This window comes from Daucus carota, chromosome 2, assembly GCF_001625215.2.
Source record: "Daucus carota subsp. sativus chromosome 2, DH1 v3.0, whole genome shotgun sequence".
NCBI classification, from domain to species: domain Eukaryota; kingdom Viridiplantae; phylum Streptophyta; class Magnoliopsida; order Apiales; family Apiaceae; genus Daucus; species Daucus carota.
In genome coordinates, this window is record NC_030382.2 from 26,805,019 (window position 1) to 26,830,109 (window position 25,091).

A 25,091-nucleotide genomic window follows, 5' to 3' on the forward strand; every position below is an offset into this window, starting at 1 on the left:
GACAGGAAGAAAGTCGGATTTAAGTCTTATGAGAAAATGGGGATGCATTGCACAAGTAATGATTCCATCTCAGAATAGAGATAAATTAGACTTCAAAACAGTGAAGTGCAACTTTGTCGGTTACCCTGAAAATTCTAAGGGTTATAAGTTTTATAATAAATAATTAGGAATATTTGAACGTAGAGATGCTACTTTCATAGAAAATTCCAAGGAACAAGAAAATATGACGGGTGATATGCACCGTTTGAATGTTATAGATGATGATAATGAGATTCTCCGGGAAAATGTCAATACACGTGTTGAACAAGATCTAGCTAAAGATAATGAACTAGATCAAGTTGTTAATAGTGAATCATTGAATATGGTTGGAAATAAGAGATCAAGACCTCCACTTGAATGGATGAATGACTATTATGTATATAATAGTGAAGTGTCTTGTTTCTCTACGGACATGGAAATAGGAGATCCTTTTGATCCAACTTCTTATTCGGAAGCGATGAGATCGCAAGAATCTGATTTATGGATGGAAGCAATGAAAGATGAGATTGACTCCATTGAAAAGAATGAAGTGTGGGAGTTATGTGATCTCCCTAAAGATAGAAAGTCTATAGGTTGTAAATGGATTCTGAAACGTAAATATAAGGCGGATGGGTCTATTGATAAATTTAAGGCCCGTCTAGTTGCCAAAGGTTTTACACAGAAACCAGGAGTAGACTATCAAGAAACATATTCTCCAGTGGCAAAATTTGCATCAATAAGAATTATATTGGCTTTGATAGCCTGTCTTGATTTAGAGCTTTACCAGATGGATGTAAAGACAGCTTTTCTTAACGGAGAGTTAAGAGAAGATATATATATGGATCAACCTGAAGGATTTCAGGTCAAAGGACAAGAAGACAAGGTTTACAAGTTGAAAAAGTCGATATATGGACTTAAGCAAGCTCCTAGAGATTGGAAAATTAAGTTTTATGAAGTTGTAATTCAACTTGATTTTGTTAAGAATAAATTAGACAATTGTGTCTATACTTTGAAAAGTGGGAGTTCTTTTGCAATATTATCAGTGTATGTGGATGATATATTGTTAGCAGGAGATGACAAAGATATGTTGAATAATATCAAAGTGGAACTTAGTAACAAGTTTGAGATGAAAGATATGGGTGAAGCCTCTTATGTTCTAGGAATCCAGATAATAAGGGATAGAAAGAATAGAACATTGAGTTTGAATCAAGAAATGTATCTACGTAAAATTCTAAATCGGTTTGGGATGCAGAATTGCAATCCGGCACCGACCCTGTTGGTTGTGGGGAAGAAATTAACGCGTAGTAAAGATCCTGAACAAAGACAAGAAAGTTTGGATGTGCCATATGCACAGGCGGTCGGAAGTTTAATGTATGCTATGCTGTGCACTCGACCAGACTTGGCCTTTCCTGTTAGTTTAGTAAGTAGAATTCAAATTAATCCTAATCAAGCCCATTGGGAGGCTATGAAGAGGATAATGAAATACATAAAAGGTACATTGCACCACAAATTGGTCTATCAGGTAAACAGGCCGGCCCGAGATTATTGGATACTCTGATTCAGATCTCGGAGGTGATAAAGATGATGGAAAATCCACTTTAGGACGTTTGTTTATATTTTGGTGGAGCTGCCTTAAGTTGGGGAAGTAATTAAGAAACAGGGATGTGTTGCAAGATACACACAAGAAGATGAGTATGTAGCTTGTAGCATGGCTGCTACTCATGCTGTCTGGATAAAACGTTTCTTACTAGAGTTAAATCTCAATCTCATAGACGGGCCTATTGAAATTTTTTGTGATAATATGTCAGCTATAGATTTAATTTACAGAGGTGCAAATAGTTCGAAAGGACAACACATTGATATACAGTATCATTATATTCATGATGTTGTAGTAGAAAAGAAAGAAGTGAAAGTGACATATATTCCCACGAGTGATATGATTGCGGATCCTTTGACCAAAGGTATTCCGGCAAAATTATTTTCAAAACATGTTGATTTGATGGGATTAAGAAATATGTAGACCATGTGAAATGTGGGAGTACATAAATTATTTGAAATAAAGTCAAGTGGGAGATGTTAGTTGACTAAAATTCAAATAAAGAATAAATATTTGTGGAAGTTACAAATATGAATTAATTATAGAATTATGTACATTAATTCTATTAATTGTGAAATAAAATTTGACAGTTACTTTTAGGGGGTGGAAGATATATTTTGTAGCCTATATACGATGTGTGAAATCAAAGGAAAAAGCATAAGAAAAATTGCTTGTTCTAAAATATAATCCGGAACCCCTCAAATATATTACACAATTTTTGTTCTTCAGTTCATAAGATACCAAATGTAATTCCTGCTATCTGTTATTTTAAAGATAGGAAAACAACCATTATTTATAGGAATAGTAATGTGTATCTAAAATATAATAGTTATTTAAAGAGCATTTGGATCGTGAGTGAAAATGGGAATCAAGAATGAGATCGAAGGGTACAAAAATTGATATCTCAAGTGGAGTGTAAGTAATAATTTACCCTCAAAGATGTGATTGAGGCTCCCATACCATGTCAGAAAATTGTTAATTCAAATACCAACACATGGATTCGAGGTTCCAATAATTCTCATTAACCATGAAAAACAAGAGAGTGAGATACGGCCGGATCAAGAGACCACATTCGGATAGACTGCGATCAAAATGAGTCCCATCCAATGCAATACGAAAACTTGACAATAAAACAGACGAAACTAGAATTGATTCGCCACTAGAAAAGGGTAAAGCTACTTGCAAATCGATCGTTTCAATGGAGTGTAATGCTTAAGTCTTAAGTCCTGCACTCTTGCCCGAGTAATATCTATTTGTTCTTGAAAAGACTCCCCTATTCTCCACACGCTGCTTGTACACGCACCACACACATAGTTTTCATTCAAAACTTGCTTGTGGCCAACTGTAATTTCTTTGTCCCCATACCTTATTCAATTTCCATTCATACGTTATTGATTTGTTCGTTGAGTGTGACTATTACCAATAATGAATTAATTGCTTGCACATAAATGTGCCAACCACTTACCAAATACAATCACATGATCTCATAACATCATCAACAAGCTCAACAGTAGCAAAAGAAAAACTCCCCTTAAAACATTCATTGAAATACAGATGATCATTAATCAAGACTTTTATTTTCAGAGATAAAAACATCATAAAAGGATAGGATACATAGATATATTAGCACCATATATAATAGTTGATGACATGCACATGAGATATATATCTTGGCCTGACCATATTTTGTTGCATGCATATATAGCTAGACTTCCTTGACAGCCACGCCATCTGCAACTTCGAAAGCTGATGTCGGAAAAGTCCTGTAAAGTCCAGTAGGAGTCTTGAAGGTGATCTTTCCAGTCGGCGGGTCATCGAGATAAATATCGCTCAATGTGACCCATAGCAAGAGCTCCTTAGTCTTGACACCGGTGAGTTTCTTGATCTTTCCTTTTTCAATAATAGCAGTGACTTCAGTGGCGTAGGACACAAGTTTCCCAATCTTCTCAAACTTGTGCTCAACTTTCTTCTTCTGGATCAGCCAGACATAGCCAGTCTCTCTGATGATACCACATTCCACAATGTCTTGCAGAGGCAAGAGCCCATTTGGCAGGCCCATTTCTACCAGCAAGGTCTTTGATTTCTCTTGGCATATTTCATGGCCAGTGTACTTTTCTGTGGCCTTGGCTCTGATCTCTTCTGTCACTTGACTCATTTTCTATTATTTGGGATTCTTGACTTTGGTGTAAAATGAAGTGGGGTGTACTTTTGGGGGTGGATGTGGGTGCTTAATATACTTGATTTGTTGTGTTCTTGGGCCTGGAGTTGCACAAAACTACAGAAATGCCACTTCTGCCTCTTTGTTTACCTCAAGGTTATATGGTCTTTGGCTCCATGTATTTATGGTACATACCTAATTTTGTATGCTGGCTAAATAAGGTGATATTGGTGCTGACTTTTTTTCATCTGAACTTATGGGTGGGCTACCTATTTCACAAGAACCATCCGAGTTTTTTTTTTTTGAATAAAAACCACCCGAGATTTTTAAGTATGTTAGGTCAAATTTGTAATTTGAAATTTTGAGTTGGTTATTTACTTAGTTGACCAAAATAATTAATACTCCTGAAAATGAAACTGTGCTTGATACTACCAAAGTTCTTTGTACTTTTTCAAATTAGGTTACTTAGGATCGCGAAAATCTTTTATAATTATATCATATCTTTCATGATTTTAAAAACTGAAAAATTAAATAGTATTTTGTTCATTTATATTAATATTTATATTTTAGGCAAGAAATTGCTTGACTTATTTATTTTAAATGTGTCCTTAATGCTCTTTAATGTGTTTTTTGTATATTAAGGAAAGTTTCCTATTTATTCTTAAGTGATATATGTTATTATAGTATTAGTTACTTTCTTGATTTGGAATGATTCCTATTATTAAGTTTCTCAGATTCAAATTTTGAATATTTTTTAATAGATGTTGTTAATTACATATAACTACATACTTTTTTTTTGAAGAAAATATAACTACATACTTATTAACAAATTTATAATATTAAAGTGTGTTATTAATATCATATCATATATATATATTTTTTAAAATTCATAAATGTCTTTAATATACATATAATTCGTAAATGTGGATGATTTGGTTAGTCGAGATTGATATATGCTTAAATACCATGTTTGAGGGTCATAATTGATCGCATAATTGTGTTTCAAAGAGATTTGGGTTTCATATTTGATGGCTTGTAAATATTAGTTTATTACATTTATTGATAATTATTTAGACTGTTATCTTTTGCATTAAATTGCACTTACGTCTTGTTGACGCTAACTTAGTTTATTCTTGTATATTTAAATATATTTGTTGATTTAGATACATACATGTAGTATGATATAACTCATGTTCATGTTGCTCCTCTCAAATTAGATGAAATCATTAAATTTGATTACATAATTAAGATACATCGATCTGGTGATTTTGGCCTTTCAATTTAAAATATATTGACGGTATAATTAATTTATTTAATTTTGTTTTTATCATCAAAATCTAAATATGAAATTTTCGTTTACAAAAATAAATCAATGTATCTTAAATTACGAGTGTAAAGTAAACTAACTTATCTAATTTGGTAATCCCTCCATCGCTAAGTTGTTTATATTGGAGGACGGGACGGGGTTTGACACGTATTTCAAGACTCTCATAAAACATAAATAATTTTATTCTTCTGAATAAAAGGTTAATGTATAATTTTTTTATAAATAACAAGAAATTTATTGAAAGAAGTATATATCTTAAAATATGTATCAACCAATTGAAAAAATTGTAAAAAGAAAAAAGAAAAAGAGGAACCGAAGGAAACAATTGAACCCTTTAAATTTGTACGTGGATTCTTGCCGAATTCTAAATATTAATATTCTTTTCGTTTTGTAATATATTGATTTTTTTATGTACATTTCTAAAAAATTTAACCTGTATAACTAAATTTTTTTAAAAGATTTTCTTTTATAAATAAAAATATATAAAAAATATTTTAATTCAAAATAATAATTATAACAATCCGATAAAAATTTGTGTTGGAAAAAAAATGATAATTACACGACCAAGGTGAAAATTGAAATTAGGTGGGCGGTGAATGGGGGGGGTGATACAGTTATTGTGCTTCAACAACTCTGACACCGTCCAACGCCCAAGAGCTATCGGCACATTTTCTTATGCAAATCGATTGATTTATCCCATGCCCGCATAGTAGGGGTGAGCGTGGTGGGGTTCCGGGCGGTTTTAAGGTAAAATCGGAACCGGAATCGCGAATCTTCGGTTTTTAAAATTAAAAATCGAAACCGCAACCGAACCGTCGGATCGGTTTCAGTTTCAAAAAACTCGGTTCGGTTTTAGTCGGTTCCGTTTCGGTTATAAAACCGCAAGAAATGAGAAAAGGCAAAAATTACGTATTGAATCTTTAACAATTATTTTACAACATTAAAAGTTATTTTTTATATCTTTACGGTATTCGATCGATGAAAGAGTCCAAAGCTACGAGTTTATGATTTTGATAGTATGTTTCGTACTACTCTTTTGGATAAAATCTAAGGTATGTAAAAAGAATCGAACCTAATTCAAGTATTCTCTGACCTATACCAAACTATAATCTAAATTCTATATATTACTTAGTTATGGTTCATGATATATTAATATAAATATATGTATATATTATCTTAATATACACTTGTATATATGTACATATACATATATATATATATTTATATTTATATATGTATTATAATTTATAAATAATATTTATTTATTTATTTAAATAATCGGTTCGGTTTATTTCGGTTCGGTTTTAATCTAAAACCGAAACCGCAACCATTAGAATCGGTTCGGTTTTTTAATTTGCGGTTTTGGTTCGGTGCGGTTTTATACGGTTCGGTTTTCATCGGTTTTTAACGGTTTCGGTTCGGTTTCGGTTTCAATTCGGTTTTTTGCTCACCCCTACCGCATAGTAGTAATTAGTACTCCCTCCGTCCCAATGAATTGTATACAGTTTCCTTTTTGGGACGTCCCATCAATTGTATACATTCCAAAATTAGTAAACTTTTATACTCATATAAAACATCATTACACCAACTACTTTCCTCCATTATCTCCATATAATAATATAAACACTATTATACCCACTACTTTCCTCCACTATCTCAAATCTATTATTAAATATAAATGGGTCCCACCACTATACCCACTTTTCATCTAACTTTACTCATTTCTTATACAATTTCTTGGTCTCCGTGTCACAGTCATTTGTATACAAATGACTGGGACGGAGGGAGTAATGCACTTCATTGTGTAGGGCTGTTATTCGGTTTGGCGAGTCGAGTTTCGAGCTGGGCATAATTCAAACCTTAGTTTTATTTAGTCGAGTCGAGCCGTCTCGTTTAAGAAATCGAGTCTAAATCTTTATTCGAACTCAACTCGTTTATTTCCACGAGTCGAGTCGAGCTGGCTCGTTTAGCTAAACGGGTCGATTTTAACGAATCGGGTGAGCCGGCTCCTTTAATTTAACACTAAATCGAGTCTAAAATATTAACCGAATTCGACTCGTTAATTTGCACGAGTCGAGCAAAGCCAGCTAGTTTAACGAAACGAGCCAAAACCTCTGCCCGGACTCGAGCTCGTTTAACTAAACGAGCCGAGCTCAGCAAAACGAGTTCGGGCCGAGCGAGCTCGCGAGCTGCACCGATCGAATTACATCATTACCATTATGATACTCTTACACAGTCTATTTATTTATTTACTCACTCCGTCCCGATTTATTCGTTTTGTTTAATTTTTTATGATTAAATTGACCAAAATTTTACTGAAATTTACATATATAAAATAATTAAAAGAAATTATGAAAAATATACTCCTTCTGTCCTAAAATAAGTGTCGCTTTGACTTATTTGACGTAATTTAAAGCACAAAAAAAAATCATACTTGTATATATTATTTTTAAAAAAAATTTTCTGAATAAAAGTTTAACATCTATATTTTTTATTCAAAAAAAGAAAATTTGAAAAATAATGTGTAGTAGTATGTTTTCCTTGCGCTTTAAATTACGTGAAAAAGTCAAAACGACCTTTTTTTTTTTGGAACGGAGAGAGTATTATTAGAATCTACATCTGTTCAACTTTAAAATTTACTTTTTCGATTTTTAAGATCATGTAAAAAAAAATTATTAATTATCAGTCAAAACTTGGTCAATTTAACCACAACAATACAGATAAATGGGACAGAGGGAGTAATACACATAAAATATATTAATTTGGATATATCCATAAAAATACTCATCAATTTATTACGTATATTTAAAATTAAAAATACACATCCTTATAATGGAAACACATATTTAAAACAAAAATAAATATAAGTACAGAATAATAAACATATACTTTATAATTAAAATAAAAATATTAGATTTATATAAATATTAATATCCCAATTATAAGCTCAAACTTAATTATTTTCTGATTAATTAAGAAAACCCGACGAAATATAAAAATTCATGTTACAAGATTTGATAAAGAAAATATTCTCTACATTCCTCTCATTTATTTAAAGATTTTTCTCCACAGCTTACACATAATTTAAAATTTCTGTAAAATATAATTTTATAATTACTCCTTTTGTTTTTTTTATATATCATTTTAGAAAATATTATTTGTTCATAAAATTAGATGGCTCTCTATTTTTAAGAATAACTGGTTTGTGTAATGACCTTTATCACCCTTATTTAGTACTATAGGTCAAGACTCAATGAGACAAAAGAGGTAGAAGAGACATTAACTTAGGGATAAACTAAAAAAAGGACTAATAAGATAGAGGGAGTAAAATTTTAAACGTGTGTCTGGTAAAGAACAGAGGGGTGGTGGAAGTAGGAGTTCGGACAGGATTGTTAAAAAGGAAAAGTATAGGGGTAATATTGGAATGGAATACATTAAACTTAAACTGATAGAATTAAATACAACAGTTGAATAATTAATGACGAAATTAATTCAAGTAGTTGGAAGGGGAGCAAGTAATTTACCTGTGCCTTAGAATCACGTGTAATCTGGTTGGGATGGGAAGGTTAGTTAACCAAAGTATCATGCGGTCAACCTTTCAATTTCGTTATATAGAGAACTAGTTGAGAAGCCGCGCGTTGCGGCGGTCTATAAAAATTATATTAATGATTCAATATTAATGTTTGTAGAATAAAATAATTTTGTGACTATCTATAAAAAGTATATTAATGTTTCGAAATTAATATTTGTAGGATAAAATAAATATATATTATAAAAATCTTGATGCAATACCAATACTAATATATAAAATTGCAAAATCGGACTATAATTCATGGTGAAAAAATGAAAATAAATTTATACACGTAATTAACAATTTAAAGCATGACGGATTTTAATTCTTATTTGTTTTTTTTTTTTGAAAGGTAATATGTTCTTACATTACCACCTTCCTCCAATTTTTTGGGATTGATTGTGCACAAAAACATCTAACTTAAATATGTGAGATAGCGGTCTATAACTACTACCCTTGTAACAATCTTTATTTTTTAATACTGTATAAACAACCTTCACTTAAAAGTTTATTGAACGGAGCAAACAGATAATGGGTTAATAATTTTTTCTTCTATACAAAGTAAATTATATAAAAATTAACAACAAACATGTCCGATGAACAAAACAAATATTATAAAAGAATAACCAACAAACATACATCACTAATAGTTAATTTATTGATATCAACCATCAATATCATGTCAAGAATATTCTTTTCCTGTGTTTGGATTTGTCGACTCCAATATAGCGGTCTATAATTACCTTTGCTTGCAACAATTTTTATCTTTTTAATACTGTATAAACTGCCTTCACTTATCGTTGCAGAAGAACAGCACCTTCGAGTTAGAAATCGAGCAAGAGAACTATCACCAGAGAGAAGTAGGGTTGTGATATTGAGGGAGAGGAGGTTGTGTTTAGATGATCTATAAGGATATTTATAGGTGCAGAAAGATTTGTGTGCTACTCTTTCCCATAATTACATAATCTGAAACAAAATCAGATTAAAACTTTCAAGTTACTGTATTCCATAAATAATTTGAAACAAAATCAGATTATAAAATTTGCTTATAATATATCTGAAATTAAAAAAAGGTAATTTTTGATATTTTTTTATTCAAAAATTCCAGAAAATTAGAAAAATAGAACGGAGCGATGTGAGAGGCGCCACCTACACGCCCCTCGCTTCTCTTTTATATAAGTATATTGATTTTGGCAAAAAAACTCAACTTTTTGTTTTAATTTAAAGAATTTCATTTGTCGTAGCAGTATCCTACGGTCAAAACTCCACAACTTCATGTAATTTCTAAGACGTTGGCACTAAATAAAATTTCACCGATCTTAAATAACTTTAATTATATTTATATTTGAACCAACTATCTATTACTAGTAATATTGAGTTTATCCAGTGAATTATATGGGCTATAATTTTTCAAATTTTCCAAAATTATGGATCAGTTACCGATCGTCACAACTACGTTAAGTTAGAGCATCTCCAAGGGACCAAAACCCTTAGCTAAATTATCTACATGGCATCTAGTTGGCATCTAGTGGCACTATTTAGATATTATGTAAAAAGTGAACCACTGCAACCATTAACTCTTAGCAAAAAAATTTAGATAATTAAAATTGGAGTTGCTACATTTGTAAAACCTTTAGAGCTATTATGTATAATTTTAGATAATATAATTATACATAACATCATTGGAGTGAATCTAGCACCTCTTAGCTATAATTTTAGATGATTATCCATATATCATATTATAGCTAATTAATATGCATAACACCCTTGGAGATGCTATTAGCAGTAAAAATAATAGAGAAGTTAAACAAAATGTAGTCTGATTCCTAAACAACAGGGAAGTTAAACAAAATATAGACCGATTCTTTTTGAAAAATTACGATTTTGCTCTCTGTTACATTTTAAATTTAATTATTTTCTCAAATAATAATCCACTTTATGATCTATTTCAGATTGATCGATATTAAATAGAAATATTATAGGGGAATTATCTTGTATATTATTTTTTCAATCTTATTTTCAAAAATACTACCTTATCCAATCTTATTTTCAAATCTCTAAAATATTTTCAAAAATACTACCTTTTTGAAAATATTTTCCAAAAATACGGTGGTTGCATATGCAACCATATATGCAACTACAAATCCTGATTTCAAGTTTCAGTTTTCAAATGTCATTTTAGACCTCATCTTTGGAGTCGATATGTATATATATATATATATATATATATATATATATATATATATATATATATATATATATATATATATGGATTCCAAATATGAGGTCGAAAATGACATTTGAAAACTAGAACTCGAAATCAGGAATTCAGTTGCATATATAGTTGCATATGGTTGTATTCAGTTGCATATGGTTGCATTCAGTTGATTCTATTGCAATCTAATGGCCCCGCCAGGGGCACACCATACATCCGTTGCAACTTACAGTTTTCAGTTGCATTTAGTTGCATATGAGGTTGCATTCAGTTGATTCTATTGCAATCTAATGGCCCCGCCAGGGGCACCCATACTTCAGTTGGAACTTACAGTTTTCAGTTGCATTTAGTTGCATATGAGGTTGCATTTAGTTGCATATGAGGTTGCATTCAGTTGATTCTATTGCAATCTAATGGCCCCGCCAGGGGCACCCATACATCAGTTGCAACTTACAGTTTTCCGTTGCATATGAGGTTGCTTATGAGGTTGCACGCAACCTCATATGCAACCTCATATGCAACTAAATGCAACTGAAAACTGTAAGTTCCAACTGAAGTATGGGTGCCCTGGCGGGGCCATTAGATTACAATAGAATCAACTGAATACAACCCATATGCAACCATATATGCAACTGAATTCCTGATTTCAAGTTCCAGATTTCAAATGTCATTTTCGACCTCATCGTTGGAATCGATATATATATATATATATATATATATATATATATATATATATATCGATTCCAACGATGAGGTCGAAAATGACATTTGAAATCTGAAACTTGAAATCAGGATTTGTAGTTGCATATATGGTTGCATGTGCAACCACAGTATTTTTGAAAATATTTTAGGGAATGTTGTATTTTTGAAAATAAGATTGGATAAGGTAGTATTTTTGGAAATAAGATTGAAAACGTGATTATTAATAAAAAAAAGCCCTATATTATATATATGCAGCCGCATTTGTATTATTTGATTAAAGAAATTTAGAGATTATTTTAATCTAAAAATGGTAAGAGGCTAGTCTTGGGCCAGTAGTCCGAGACATATTCAGTCTCAAGCTCAAGATCATGGCCCATCGTTCATTAGATAGTGTACATTTCAAGAACTCTAAAATTCATTACGTCAAGTCAGATGTCGTCTTCTACGTACATACACGACGATTCAAAGTGGTACCAGGTGATCATGCGAGGTACTCCCTCAGTTTCTTTTTACTTTGCTCGTTTGAGATGTTGGTACTGTTCATAACACGAGACAAATTACAAATTTACGTGTAATTTATAAGACTAAATATAATTATGAGTGATTTTGTTGGATTCGTATTCCTGAATACTTTAATACGGTGAAGATTTTATATTTTATACTAATACAAAATGAAAGATATGAATGATAAAAAATATGTATTGACAAACGTGATAAAGACAAACAGGAAAAGTATTAAGAGACGGAGGGAGTAAGTTTCTATAATCCAAAAGATGTGGCGCTTCATCCATAGAGTGTATGGCAAGGATGGAAAAATTTTCCGAACCGACCGATATCCGACCTAATTGATTCGAAGAGTTTATACCGAACCCGATTTTTATGGTATGGTTACGGGTTTGGTTTTTAATTTTGAAAACCGATTAAATTTGGTTCGGGTTTGGTTTTTAGACCAACCGAACCAAAACCCGACCCGAATATCCGAACTCGATTCGAATCCGAACCAAACCGAAACTCGACCGAACCCGATAGTATAAATTTATTTTATATCATTATATAATATATAATATAGGTCAAGTTCTATGGTGTACAAAAAAATATTGGAATATTGGAGTACCAGTCACAGTTTTTTAGTTTAATCATAAATAATATCTTGGATTAAAATGTTTTTAATATAATTTATCATCTATAAGTATACTTAAACATACTTATCAATTAATCAGTAATATATTTCAACTTTAACAAGCATTAGAATTATTGTTCTGTTTATGAATTATATCGAACAACATAATGTCCTGTAATAGTTGTTTAAAATATTTTTTTAGTATTTTTTGTATAATTTTCGGGTTTCGGTTCAAACCGAACCAAAAATCGGTGGTTCGGGTTTGGTTTGTCAATTTCGGTTTTCAGTTCGGTTCGGGTTTGGTTTTGAAAAATACTATTCGGTTCGGGTTCAGTTTTTGTCAAAAACGAACCATACCGACCGATTGTCATCTCTACTCTATGGCCTTTTGGCGACAGGTTACTTCAATATATGATTAAGTAAATACTCTTTTGGTGTTTTTTAACACGTATATTAAAGTGTTTTAATTATAGTTAGAAATTTTATTTTTGAAATTTTATTTTTTTGAATAAAAATATTATATCAATATTTTTATTCATAAAAAATATATAAAATAACATCTCTAATTATTCGGTCAAAGTATTTTAAATGTGTGCTAAAAAATCTGGTTAAGTAAATAGAAGTGGCATCATGAATTACTGATTTATATATTAGTGCTCCGATTTATGATATAAGAATTGTTTTCAAGGCATTAGAGCAACGCCAATGCAGAGACCGGTGCCCTCTGTTCACGGACCCCACAAGATGAACACGTTGGCAAATGTTGGGCAAAACACTTTTCTAGCCTAGCTCCTCCAACGCATGGCCTGTCCATTTTTTTTAACATTACTTTTGTAGTGACATGGTCCCACCATTTAATAAGTTGAATTTAAACTATGATTTATAGTATTTCGGTTAGTAAGTTATTAAAACTAATAAAATCTATTTTTTCTAACTTAAATTAATTTAAAGATAAAATATTTTTCATAAGTTTAAATAAATGACATAAAACTTAAAAATTAGAAGAACATAATTATTAAAAAGAACAACATTCAAATAATTCAACAGGAATTGTGAAATTCCGAGATTTGCTACACCAAGTCAGTCTGCAGTTGACGATATTTTACTCGATCACGAATCTGGATAGTTCTTTCGATATAGTTTTCATACGGAACTAAAGGCTCCTCACCTAAATTTGATTGTGGTATTCCATTTGTTGTGTCATCGTAAGCCGGTAGAGGACCAAATGGTGTAGCATATGTGTCTCTTTCATCCTCCACAATCATATTGTGCAATATGATGCATGCTCTCATTATTCTAGCGAGATCTCCTTTATCCCAGAATCGTGCAGGACCATGCACAATTGCAAAACGAGACTGCAATACACCAAATGCTCGTTCCACATCTTTTCGTTGATCTTCTGGATATTTAGAAAATAACTTTCTCTTCTCACCTTGTGGACGTGGAATTGTTTTCACAAATGTAGCCCATTCTGGGTATATTCCATCAGCTAAATAGTACCCTAAATTATAGTTGTTACCATTCAATGTATAATTTATTTCCGGGGCACGACCTTCCAGCACTTCATCGAATAATGGTGACCGATCTAAAACATTTATGTCATTGTTAGACCCAGCTACTCCAAAAAATTCATGCCATATCCATAGATCAGATGAGGCAACCGCTTCAAGTAAGAGTGTTGGAATACCTTTGTGACCACTCATAAACATCCCCTTCCACGCTTTTGGACAATTCTTACATTGCCAATGCATACAATCAATGCTACCCATCATACCGGGAAACCCACGGGCCTCTCCCATCTCTAATAAACGTCGAACATCATTGCAATTTGGTTTTCCCATGTATTCATTTTCAAACACCAATATTACAGCAGTGACAAACTTTTTCAAGATAGTCATCAACAGCATCAGCAGAGACTCCATATGCCAACATACGTATGGCAGCAGTGCATTTCTGTAGAGGTGATAAGCCTTTTCTTCCCAATGCATCAACCCTTTGTTGGAAATATGGATCGAAATTGGAGAGAGCATGTACAATGCGAAGAAATACATGTTTCCCCATTCGGAACCTTCTATGAAATGTTTCCGGGGTATAGACTGGATTTTCTGCAAAATAATCTTTCACTAGACGTTCATGGCCGGCTTCACGGTCTCTGTATATCGTTCTCCGAGGCGTTGATGAAGATCTTTCCCCTTGAAGTTTGTTAAAGAGATGGAGACGATATTTCTCGTATTCATCATCATCTTCATTACATTTCCTTAGCAAACTCTTTGTATATATCAAAATTATCAGACATGTTTGGTGTTTTGCTAATATGACTATGCTGATGATTATTATATAAGCTTAAAAGGAATTTATTCCAAGCACAATACAACGGTTACCTTCCAAACACTACAATCCAAACAAGAAAAATCAAACACTAAAAGCCAAACAATAAAAACAAAACACTAAAATACAAACACTAAAATCCAGATGACTTTCTCCTTTTTATTACTTTTATCATTTCTGCATGCACTTCACGCTGAGCTTCAGTCATAATACTTGTATCCGCCATTATGATCTTCAAGTCCATCTCCTTAACATGGTTTTTATTAAATTCTTCCAATAGAGACAACTTCCTGCATTGAACAGATGTCATTTCTTCATAGCGTTCAGCATCCAGGTCTATGACTTTCTTCTTTTCCTTTCCTTTTCTTTTGGCTGCTTTTGCACCTTTAAGACGAACCGGAGATTCCACAATATTATTGTCATCTGGTGCTTCATTGTTAGCTGATGACGAATAAGCTCCAGAATTACTTAACTTAGTTCTCTTTGTACTTCCGCTATTTGTTGTAGGAGTTCTCCATTTTGGTTGCCTCCGAAGCTCACTCCAATGCTTATCAAAGTTACATTTTTTGCCATAACGAGCTTTATGTTCAACATGAGCCTGCTCTATTATATTGTCCATGTTTGAGCCACTCCCAATCATTTTTTGTGCTTGCTCAAAGCATGCTCCATATTTTTGAGCGCCTTCATTGATTCGTTGCCATCTTTTTCTTATAGCCACAACGCCTCTTTTTATAAGACCAGGCTCGCTTTCTTCGCAATATTGATGAATTCGTTCCCAAAATATTTCACCCTTTTGATCAGTACCAATTAGTGGATCAGTTGAGACATTTAACCAAGCACTAATTAAAAGCTTATCTTCTTTCCATTTCCATTGAACACTACTTTCTCGTATATCTTCAACTTCAACGCTATTGTCGTTTAAATCTATAACGTCTCTACTATTAAAAGTAGAAAATTGCGAACGTGGAGAATCTTCAACATTTATTGGTGTTTGGTTGTTTCCGAATTGTGGGTGTGATGTAGTAAAATTTTGGAAATGTGGAAATGGATACATTTGAGAATTTTGAGTATACGGAAATAAATTATTTGGAATTGAAAAGGAAGGATTAGGAATCGGAGAATTGAAATTTCTATTCTGTATGTTTGAAAATTGAGTATTTCCATACTAGGGATTTTGAACAAATGGAAAATATGGATTTGGGAATTGAAATGGAAAATTTAAATTTGGGTTCTGAGAAATGGAGTTTGAATTTTGCGAATTTGAAGATTGAAAATTATTGGGATTCATAATTTGGCAATAGAAAAATTTTTGAGAGAAAAAAAATTAGAAATATGAAACTGGGAGTAAGAAGTGAATTAAAATGATGCACTATATATAGGCTAATAAATAGCAACGTATATAAATTTAGCCGTTATAAAATCAACATATAGTTTCTTAATTATACAAATAAACGGTAACCAGCTAATACATACACTGCAAAAGAAAGTGAATGGGGCCATTTTAATTTTGAACCGCACGCTTGTGTCAGTTGACCAATGGCCACCCTAGAGGCCATGGACAGAATTTGCAATACCACACAACGCATGTGGGTCACTTTTCTTTTGCCCAACTCTGCATTTGTCTTCCCGAGGTGGGAAGTGGCCTAAAAAAGGTCCGCACTGCGGATGCTCTTAGGGATGGCAACAGGTCGGATCGGTTTGGATATCTAAGAGTATCTTCAATCATACTAAACCCTTAACTAAAAAGTGAGTTGGCATTCCAAATTTAAAAAATATAGACAACCTCTTGAAAAAATCACACTCCAACCATGTGAATATGTTGTCTATAATTTTAGCCAACCTCCTATGGATGGCTATATTTGTCGAACCTCTACACGTCTGTAAGAAATCTGTAGGATGATTGCACATCATTTATTACCGTATTGAACTGATATTTTCTATTTTAACAAACTAAAAATATTAATAACATTCAATTTTTAAATTATAGCCAACCAATATTGCCAATACCATTGAAGTACAATGTCTTACAGGTTCAACAAATTTTACATAATGTTTTACAGGTTCGATTTAGCCAACAATTATAGCCAACGCCATTGGAGATACTCTAAGATATCCAAATCCAAATTTAAATTATTTATCAGATCCAAATCCAAATTCACATCTAATCAGGTTTCACATATTAAATTCAAATCCAAACCTACGGGTTTCAGATTAGGTTTAGATTTGTTCAAAACCAAATTCCAAAAAATAGTTAGTACGATAATAATTTTATCTTTGATTTTCTCGCATATGAAATTCATTTAATTTATATTTAAACTACATTAATAATAAAGTACTACACATTCTAAAAATCTTAAATCGTATTTAAAAATTTCTAAATAAAAATCTTTATTATACGGGGTCTGAAATTTTAAAATAATTAATTAATTTAATTAAAAAAGACATCATCGCTCAGAATATACACATTCGCACTAATCTATATATATTATAAACAAATTTAAGTATATATACTTATATAGACCAACATTGCAGGAAGTAATTCTTATATGGAGTTACATTGTACATCATTGTAAATCATTAATTTTATTATAAATTGTGTTATAAAATACATATAAAATGTGATTCTAATATAGAATACTATAACATATATCTATTATAAGTAATTTAACACTTTGAAGAAAAAGGTTGGTTTTCGAAACTGATTCTACAACAGAATAATTCTTCATGAATATTATTCTGTTACGGAATCATGTTGAGATATTGCATAATTTAGATGATTTTTCGAATAAAAAAAATTGTATAACTTCATTTTCGATTTAATAATCCAAATTTGTAATTATATTCCATAAAAATATAAGAAAAATATATATATTTATAATCGTGTGCTACGAAACTCCATATAAGAGGGTATGCTATGGAGTGTTACCCTATTTATGTATAGATGTATATATGTGTGTATATACACCCTATATCTCATAAATTGTGAAAGTAATGTCCAGAATTAACAGAGTTGGAAAAAATGGCCCCGAATATCAGGCATACTGGCATAATAACAGAGTTGGAAATATTGCCCCCAATATCAGTTAGTAACGTTTGATAATTTAGCGTTTTCAATTTGGCAAAAACGCTAGATCGTTGTTATGGATCAAAAATCGAGGGGTGAGCTTCGTGCTTTATGACTGCTCTCGTGAGTCGGAACTCAAACGGGTCCTTACGAGATGCCTACGTATCTTCAGCTGGATGAAGAATCAAGTCAAAAACGTAGTTCTAGTTTGGAAGAGTAGAGCCCTTTATATAGTGGTCTCGATGTTAGAGACTGATTGGAAGTAGGATTCCATGTATCTAAAACCTCATAGAAGTAGGCTTCTTCGTATGAGATAAGATAAGACTATTTTCTTGTGTAGTCGATGTTTATCTAGGACTCTGGATGTTTATCATCGAAGAATTAGAATACTCGTAGAACTTTGAAGTTTCTAGAGCCTTCCATGTAATTTCCTACTCGGAGTAGGATTATGAATTTGGGCCATGACAGGGCTCGTTCCTGGATTCCAGCCTCGACAGGACTTGGGACTCAATTATTGGGTTGTGACAGTCCATGTAGCTCAATTGTGGGCCTCATTACGGGCTACATTAATTAATTACGAAATTAATTAATGCTTAAGTGTTTCAGCCTCTTATTAACTGGGCTTTTATATTTCTGGGCTTTTTAATAATCCTTTAATAATTAAGAATTATTTCGATCCCTATTAATCGTGTAGCGTTTCAGTGTTTTAACCGCAGTAAAACGCTACACGATGTAGCATTTTGTATTAAAATCCAAAAAGTTACATAATGTAGTGTTAATAACTAATATTGTGGGCAATCTTTCGAAATCCTAATATTTAGAACATCAATCATGAATATAGTGACAGCAAGAGTCAAAACCCCTACCAATCTCGAGTAGCCGCGGGTATTCGTATTTCTATGCTCTTGTTCCTCATTAAATGTTGACATTTATGTTTAAACCCAAGGCCAACTGCACCGAAATACGAGTATATTTCTAGGCCAACTGCACGGAAATAGGAATATATTTCCTGCAAATAGTAATGCGTACATTCTATTTTAACTTTTTCTATTACGGAAGTTAGGCACGTATTTTAATATTATCATAAAATATAGTTTGATAAATCATTTTAATTTTTTTTTCTGAATAAAAATTAAATGTTTAAATTTTTATACAAAAAATAAAATATCTAAAAATAAGTTCTGAAACTATGTTTTATATGCGTGTCGAGCAATTAAAAAAAAAACCATAAACAAATTAGAGGGACAGAGGGAGTACTCTTATATCCCGACCAATAATATATATTAGGTTTGAGCACAAGTTGAAAAAAAGTATTTACAAATGAGAGGGACGGAGAGAGTATTCTTGTGTCCCGACCAATAGTATATATTGGGTTTGAGCACAAGTTAAGAGAAAGTATATAATTTAGTGAGAAAAAAATAAGAAAAGCTGGTTAAATGGGGGATCAATCAATATTTAATACTCTCTCCGTCCCATATTAAGCGACCTTGTTTGACTTTCACGGAGATTAAGAAAAAGGTAATAAAAAAGAGTAAGTTTAGTTGAAATGTGGGTAAAATGATGGGACCTATCAATATTTTAATAATAGATTTGAGACAGTGGAAAAAAGTAGTGGATGTAATAGTGTTTGTTTAATAAAAAAAGAATATAAAATAAAGATGCACGGGGTGTAATAATGAAAAATAGTATTTAAAAATAGTAAGTATGATATGTTTATTTTTTTGGGACGTCTCGAAAAGGAGTAAGTGTCACATAAAATAGGACGGAGGAGGTATATAAAATGAATATAGTAGAAGAAAATAATGAATGTAAATGGCTTTTTTTTATAATAAAACTTTATCATTTTTGATAACTTTTTAAATGTATAGACTGAGCAGGACATACACAAAAGGAAAGTATATAGAAATGAATGGGACGGAGAAAATATAAATCATAACAATATTTGTGCAGTATCAATTCCTATATACTGTGGTCAAAGATAAGAATTTCCAAAAAAAATGAATAAAAATATTTACACGAACAATCCAAACTCTGTTCCACAATTCGACAAAGCTAACAATTCCAACATTTTCATATAAAATATCTAAATATTTTTTGATACTATAGTTTATATTCTTCTTTTAACCGAGTAACAGAGTTCAATATTAATTTTTATGTTTCACAAATTGATGCATCGACTAGCCAGAACCCTAAGCTATTGTAACATTAGTATACATTCACCCTTGATATAAATAGACTACATATGATAATGTAAATAAACTGAGTTCATTGGGTGCCCTGGTCTTGATATACTTGTCTCGTGTTGCAGTTGTGTTCTTCTATCATGATCTTTGAGCTCGGGTTTTAACTGGAAGCTGCTTGCATGATTTTTGAAGTCTCGGACCTCAATTCGCTGCCATATTCATTTAGCAAGGATTCCAAATGGTTAATTTCTTTGGGTAAAGAACCAGTCAGGACCTGTTATCACATAAAACATTTAACAAAAATCAAGAACATATGGCCCAAGTAGAGCTGCTGGTTTACAGGTTTATGATGATATGAAAAGGTTGTCCAAAGTCTTGTGACTTCGGGGAATTGTGCAAGTAGATTGGCATATGTACCTCATGGCCTGTTTCAGTAATGAGGACTTCATCCTCAATTCTAATTCCAATGCCTTCATACCTACATTACATGTCCAGAATGCTTAATTATGAAATTAAATCAATGTAATATTCATTGGCAAAACAACAATGCTCCGTTTTAGCCCTAACATTGTAGCCTAGTAGATATCCCTTTTCTTTTTGTTACAAGCAGTGGAAAAGCATGTGTGAATTTCTTCAATTGACCATTACAAAAATTTTATTCAGGTATACTTGGTTCGAAGGAATGAAATTAGTACTACTTTGTGGGTAAATGTTGGTAATAATTTTCTTTTCTTCTCTGCATTGCTACAAAGTTTAAACTACTGCAGAAACCCACCAATTTAAGAACGACAGTAGTCTCCAAAACCCGTACTTCAATTTTCTCAGGAACATACTAATTGAAAGATATCAGGGCAGACCAAAAATTAATCTATTTAGTTTAATTCAGTCAATTTTGCATGGCATATTATTGCTAAAACACCCAACACTTTTTTCTGGTTTTCTGAAAAAAGCAACTAACAAATGAAGTTAGATCGAACAACTTTTAACTTCTTGATATGCAATTCAAATTGAAGCCAAAACGTTAAACAAGTTTACCTCTCTGGACCGTCATAATTTGACGGAATATAAACACCAGGTTCAATTGTTACGACCTGCAATACAATTTATAGAAAAATATAAACACAATCGCTTATTACAAAATATACCCATCAAATATCATAATTAATAAAATAAAACTCCTGCATATATAAAGGTAGCTAAAAGAAATTCAATTTAACCACTTTGGTTCTAATTTATCAATATGTACTGTACATATAGAACTTTAAATGTTGTATCATGTATGATGATATACACACAAGTGTACATACTGTAAAGTTCACGCAAGTGTATGTAAGTGTAATAGTTTTTGGACTCTGAACAATTTACAATTAGAATGTTGTTTTCGGATAACTCTCTACTAATAAAACAAAATCAGGATACTTATTACATAACAGAGAATTCTCTTTATACCCAACCTTAATAGCAATACTCTTGGTGGCAGGGTAAACAGACATAAGAAAGAATGCACATCCCAAAGAAGTTAAGAACATAGCTTCGAAATTTTAAAGCAGTAATCCAGAAATCTGGATAGATAATCGAAAGATATCAAAATTTCAGTTACAATTATAAGCAGTTGAAATGAGCATCAGTCTGTGATTAACTTACAACACCTGGCTTCAGAGTGCGGTCATAAGTGATTGCTGAGCAATCATGAACATCCATTCCTAGATAGTGACCTGAAAATTACATACAATGCCATGATAGTCCAAAGTTTAGTATCAGAATAGATACTTTCCAACAACCAAAAGGGTCGACAAATTTCTAGTATGGAGCTGGGATAGGTTATGTTGCTAATGCAAAAGCTGAAATCCCAACTCAGAGCCTATGGATAACAAGGGTGTAATATTTACCTATACTTGTTGGGTTTAGCTGATGGTAAGAACGATCACTTTTAAGTATCCCTCTTTTCTTAAAGCCTTTACGGAGCTTTTCAACCTGTCATGTCGCAATATATTTATTAGCATATCTATGCAAGTATGTTAAGCAGTTTCACAGGCTTCAATTACGTAGATGAACAACAGAAAGAAAAGGTAAATTTAAGTGAAACTGTAAAAGAACGCACACTGGCAATATATATGCAATTTCTAAGTTCAGGAATTCCCATAACAAAACATAGTAATATTAAAGCACTCATAAATTATCATTAATGTAATACAATTTCAAATAGTTAATTCTTTTACTATGTGAAATAACCAAAACCTTCCAAGCAGAAGTCAGAGATCCTGGTTCATCACTAGTTCTTCAAGCATGATTTGCACAAAGTTCCTTTTTCACTTTAATACATGTGTGGCAGTATTACTTACACTCAGATGTGGGTGTAAGAGGGAGCAGATATCCCCAGTTTTTATATGTCTCTAGGTGTTTAGCATCCAAAAACTTTGAACTTGTACAAGGCAAAATATAGTAATAAGCTTAGGTATAATCAGGAAACTTCAGTATAATTTTTGTCATAACTATGCTTTAAAGACATCACATTCTTGAGGTAAAACAAAACATTATCATGTGAGAATAACACTGTAAGCTCAAAAGTTAAAGAACATAGGAAAGTACAAATATCTTTTCAATATGTTTCACGGTACCCATTATCTTATACTGCGACAAAATTATGAAAAGATCTTTACACCCAATACATGTTCAAATCATACCGAAAAATTGTGAATCTCCCGGAGGCTTGTGCCAGGTCTGCAAAGCTTTATACATTCCTTATTTGTCTCTAAAATGAGATCATAAAGGTCTGCCTGGAATATACACATTAATTGTACATCACATCAGCTCATTACTTTACATACACAGTTTAATTAACAAGTAGAGAGACAAGATATGTACAGAAAAGTCGGCACATACTCATATTTGAAATCTGTAACCTCCATTATTGTTTATATAAAATAATAAGGAAAATACATAGGTTGTCTAGCAAAATATTTCGTGAAAAGATTCATAAGTTACGTATTATACCATTGAGGAAAATTGAATGAATTAGTGTGTAGAGGAATAAGTATTGTAATAATGCAAATAAATCAGCTGCTGCTACATCATCAAGCTATTATAAAAGTTCAGAAGATATTTTATATAGATCAATTGCCATTAGGATAGTTATTTCTACTTTGACTTGTGGTATGTAATTGGAAACTTGTTTCATGATTTTGATTTCATTGCTAGGCTTCTTTAGTTTCTCTCTTTGCAATAATGGTACCTATGATACTAGGATCACTGTTTGTTGACTATGCCTTCACTGGAGAAAGTTAGAAGCATATGAGATTAGAAATACTAGAGTCCCTTTGCTGATCACTGTGTAAATTGCAAACCCTTTGTTTCCTCTTTAAGTTAAGTACCGATGCTTCTATTTAGGCAAATTCAAGTTTTATGAAAAAGATAAGGTGTCAAGTGGAAGTGCTCTGATGTATGCATTATAACAACAGAACAAAGAGCAATAAGGGAACATACATGTACAGGAGCAAAGCTGCCGCATGGTGGCCAAGTACGAGTTAGATCACTAACATAACCATGCCTCTCACATCCAATATCCATCAATACAAGACCACCATCTTTGACCTGTTATACCCGCATAAAATTGACAAAGTATGAATGTCTAGGAAATAAAAAGGAAAAAGGATTATCCCAGAGATTAAAAAACTCACTTTTTGGTCATTTCGAGAGTAATGTATTACACTACCATTAGGACCCCCACCGACAACAGGATTGAACCTGGTGTATCAAAAAAATCAAGTTTGTCAAACAGTTCTTTTACAGTATTTCGGTCCCAAGATATCATGGTTAAGCAAAAAAGTGCATGAAATTCCTGCCAATATATATATATATATATATATATATATATATATATATAAATATATATATATATATATATATATATAGGCCAACATCCAGAGAGGGACTCCTTATATGGAGTTACATAGTGCGCCACTATAAATCATCAATTTTATTATAAATTATGTTATAGAATACATATAAAACGTGATTCTAATATAGAATACTATAAAATAAATCTATTTTAAGTAATTTAACACTTAAAATTTGATTTAAAAAAGTATATTTTTGAAACTGATTCTACAACAGAATAATTCTGGATGATTATTATTCTGTTATAGAATCATGTTGAGATATTGCATAATTTTAGATGATCTTTGGAATAAAAAAATTGTATAACTTCGTTTTCGGTTTAATAATCAAAATTTGCGATTATATTTAATAAAAAATATAAATAAAATATATATTATTAATATATTTATAATGGTGTGCTACGTAACTCCATATAAGAGGGTATGCTACGGAGTGCTACCCTATATATATATATATATATATATATATATATATATATATATATATATATATATATATATATATATATATATATGGTCTTCTCTAATACAAAACTACTTAAAATACAAACTACAAACTAAAATTAGAAAAAACTAGATTCTGACTTCCAGGGGGGAATCAGAATAGATTCATCTAAGGACCTAGATTAAGTTTGTAGTTTGTACTCTAATTTATTTTGTATTTGAGCAATTGTTGGGGACCTTTTAACTAAAATATTGTTTTCCAGCTATTGGATGAATATCCAGCGACCAGGATTATAACATTTTTTTAACACGTTCAGCGCTTTTTAACCATTGGACGGGTAAGATGACCCCGTTTAGCGGTTAAAAGGCGCTGAACATGTTAAAAAAAAAATTATATTCCTAGCCACTAAACATGTTTAAAAAAATGTTATAACCCTCTATATATAGGGTTGCACTCCAGAAAGATTA

The 25,091-nt window shown here is 31.9% G+C and overlaps 2 protein-coding genes and 1 pseudogene across 2 annotated transcripts in view; all 3 read right to left on the reverse strand.

The window, feature by feature from the left end:
* Window positions 1-3,126: 3,126 nt before the first annotated feature.
* On the reverse strand, window positions 3,127-3,831 carry LOC108206613 (uncharacterized). Its single transcript, XM_017376968.2, has one exon. The coding sequence runs from the start codon at window positions 3,768-3,770 to the stop codon at window positions 3,321-3,323; it is 450 nt and encodes a 149-aa protein (XP_017232457.1). The 5' UTR covers window positions 3,771-3,831; the 3' UTR covers window positions 3,127-3,320.
* A 9,947-nt stretch (window positions 3,832-13,778) lies between these two features.
* On the reverse strand, window positions 13,779-16,090 carry LOC108207262 (uncharacterized; annotated as a pseudogene).
* A 3,979-nt stretch (window positions 16,091-20,069) lies between these two features.
* Window positions 20,070-25,091, reverse strand: part of LOC108206045 (intermediate cleaving peptidase 55, mitochondrial) — a 13,263-nt gene continuing 8,241 nt past the window's right edge. The window contains exons 7-14 of the mRNA XM_017376214.2: window positions 23,961-24,027; window positions 23,767-23,874; window positions 22,968-23,060; window positions 22,173-22,257; window positions 21,928-21,998; window positions 21,319-21,374; window positions 20,701-20,761; window positions 20,070-20,557 (exon numbers count right to left, since the gene is read on the reverse strand). Of these exons, the coding sequence (XP_017231703.1) occupies window positions 20,444-20,557; window positions 20,701-20,761; window positions 21,319-21,374; window positions 21,928-21,998; window positions 22,173-22,257; window positions 22,968-23,060; window positions 23,767-23,874; window positions 23,961-24,027 (655 nt within the window). The 3' untranslated portion in view covers window positions 20,070-20,443. The remainder of the gene's footprint in view (window positions 20,558-20,700; window positions 20,762-21,318; window positions 21,375-21,927; window positions 21,999-22,172; window positions 22,258-22,967; window positions 23,061-23,766; window positions 23,875-23,960; window positions 24,028-25,091) is intronic.

Excerpts from the sequence above, each read along its gene's own strand:
- LOC108206613 (XM_017376968.2), bottom strand. The coding sequence starts at position 3,770 with ATGAGTCAAGTGACAGAAGAGATCAGAGCCAAGGCCACAGAAAAGTAC.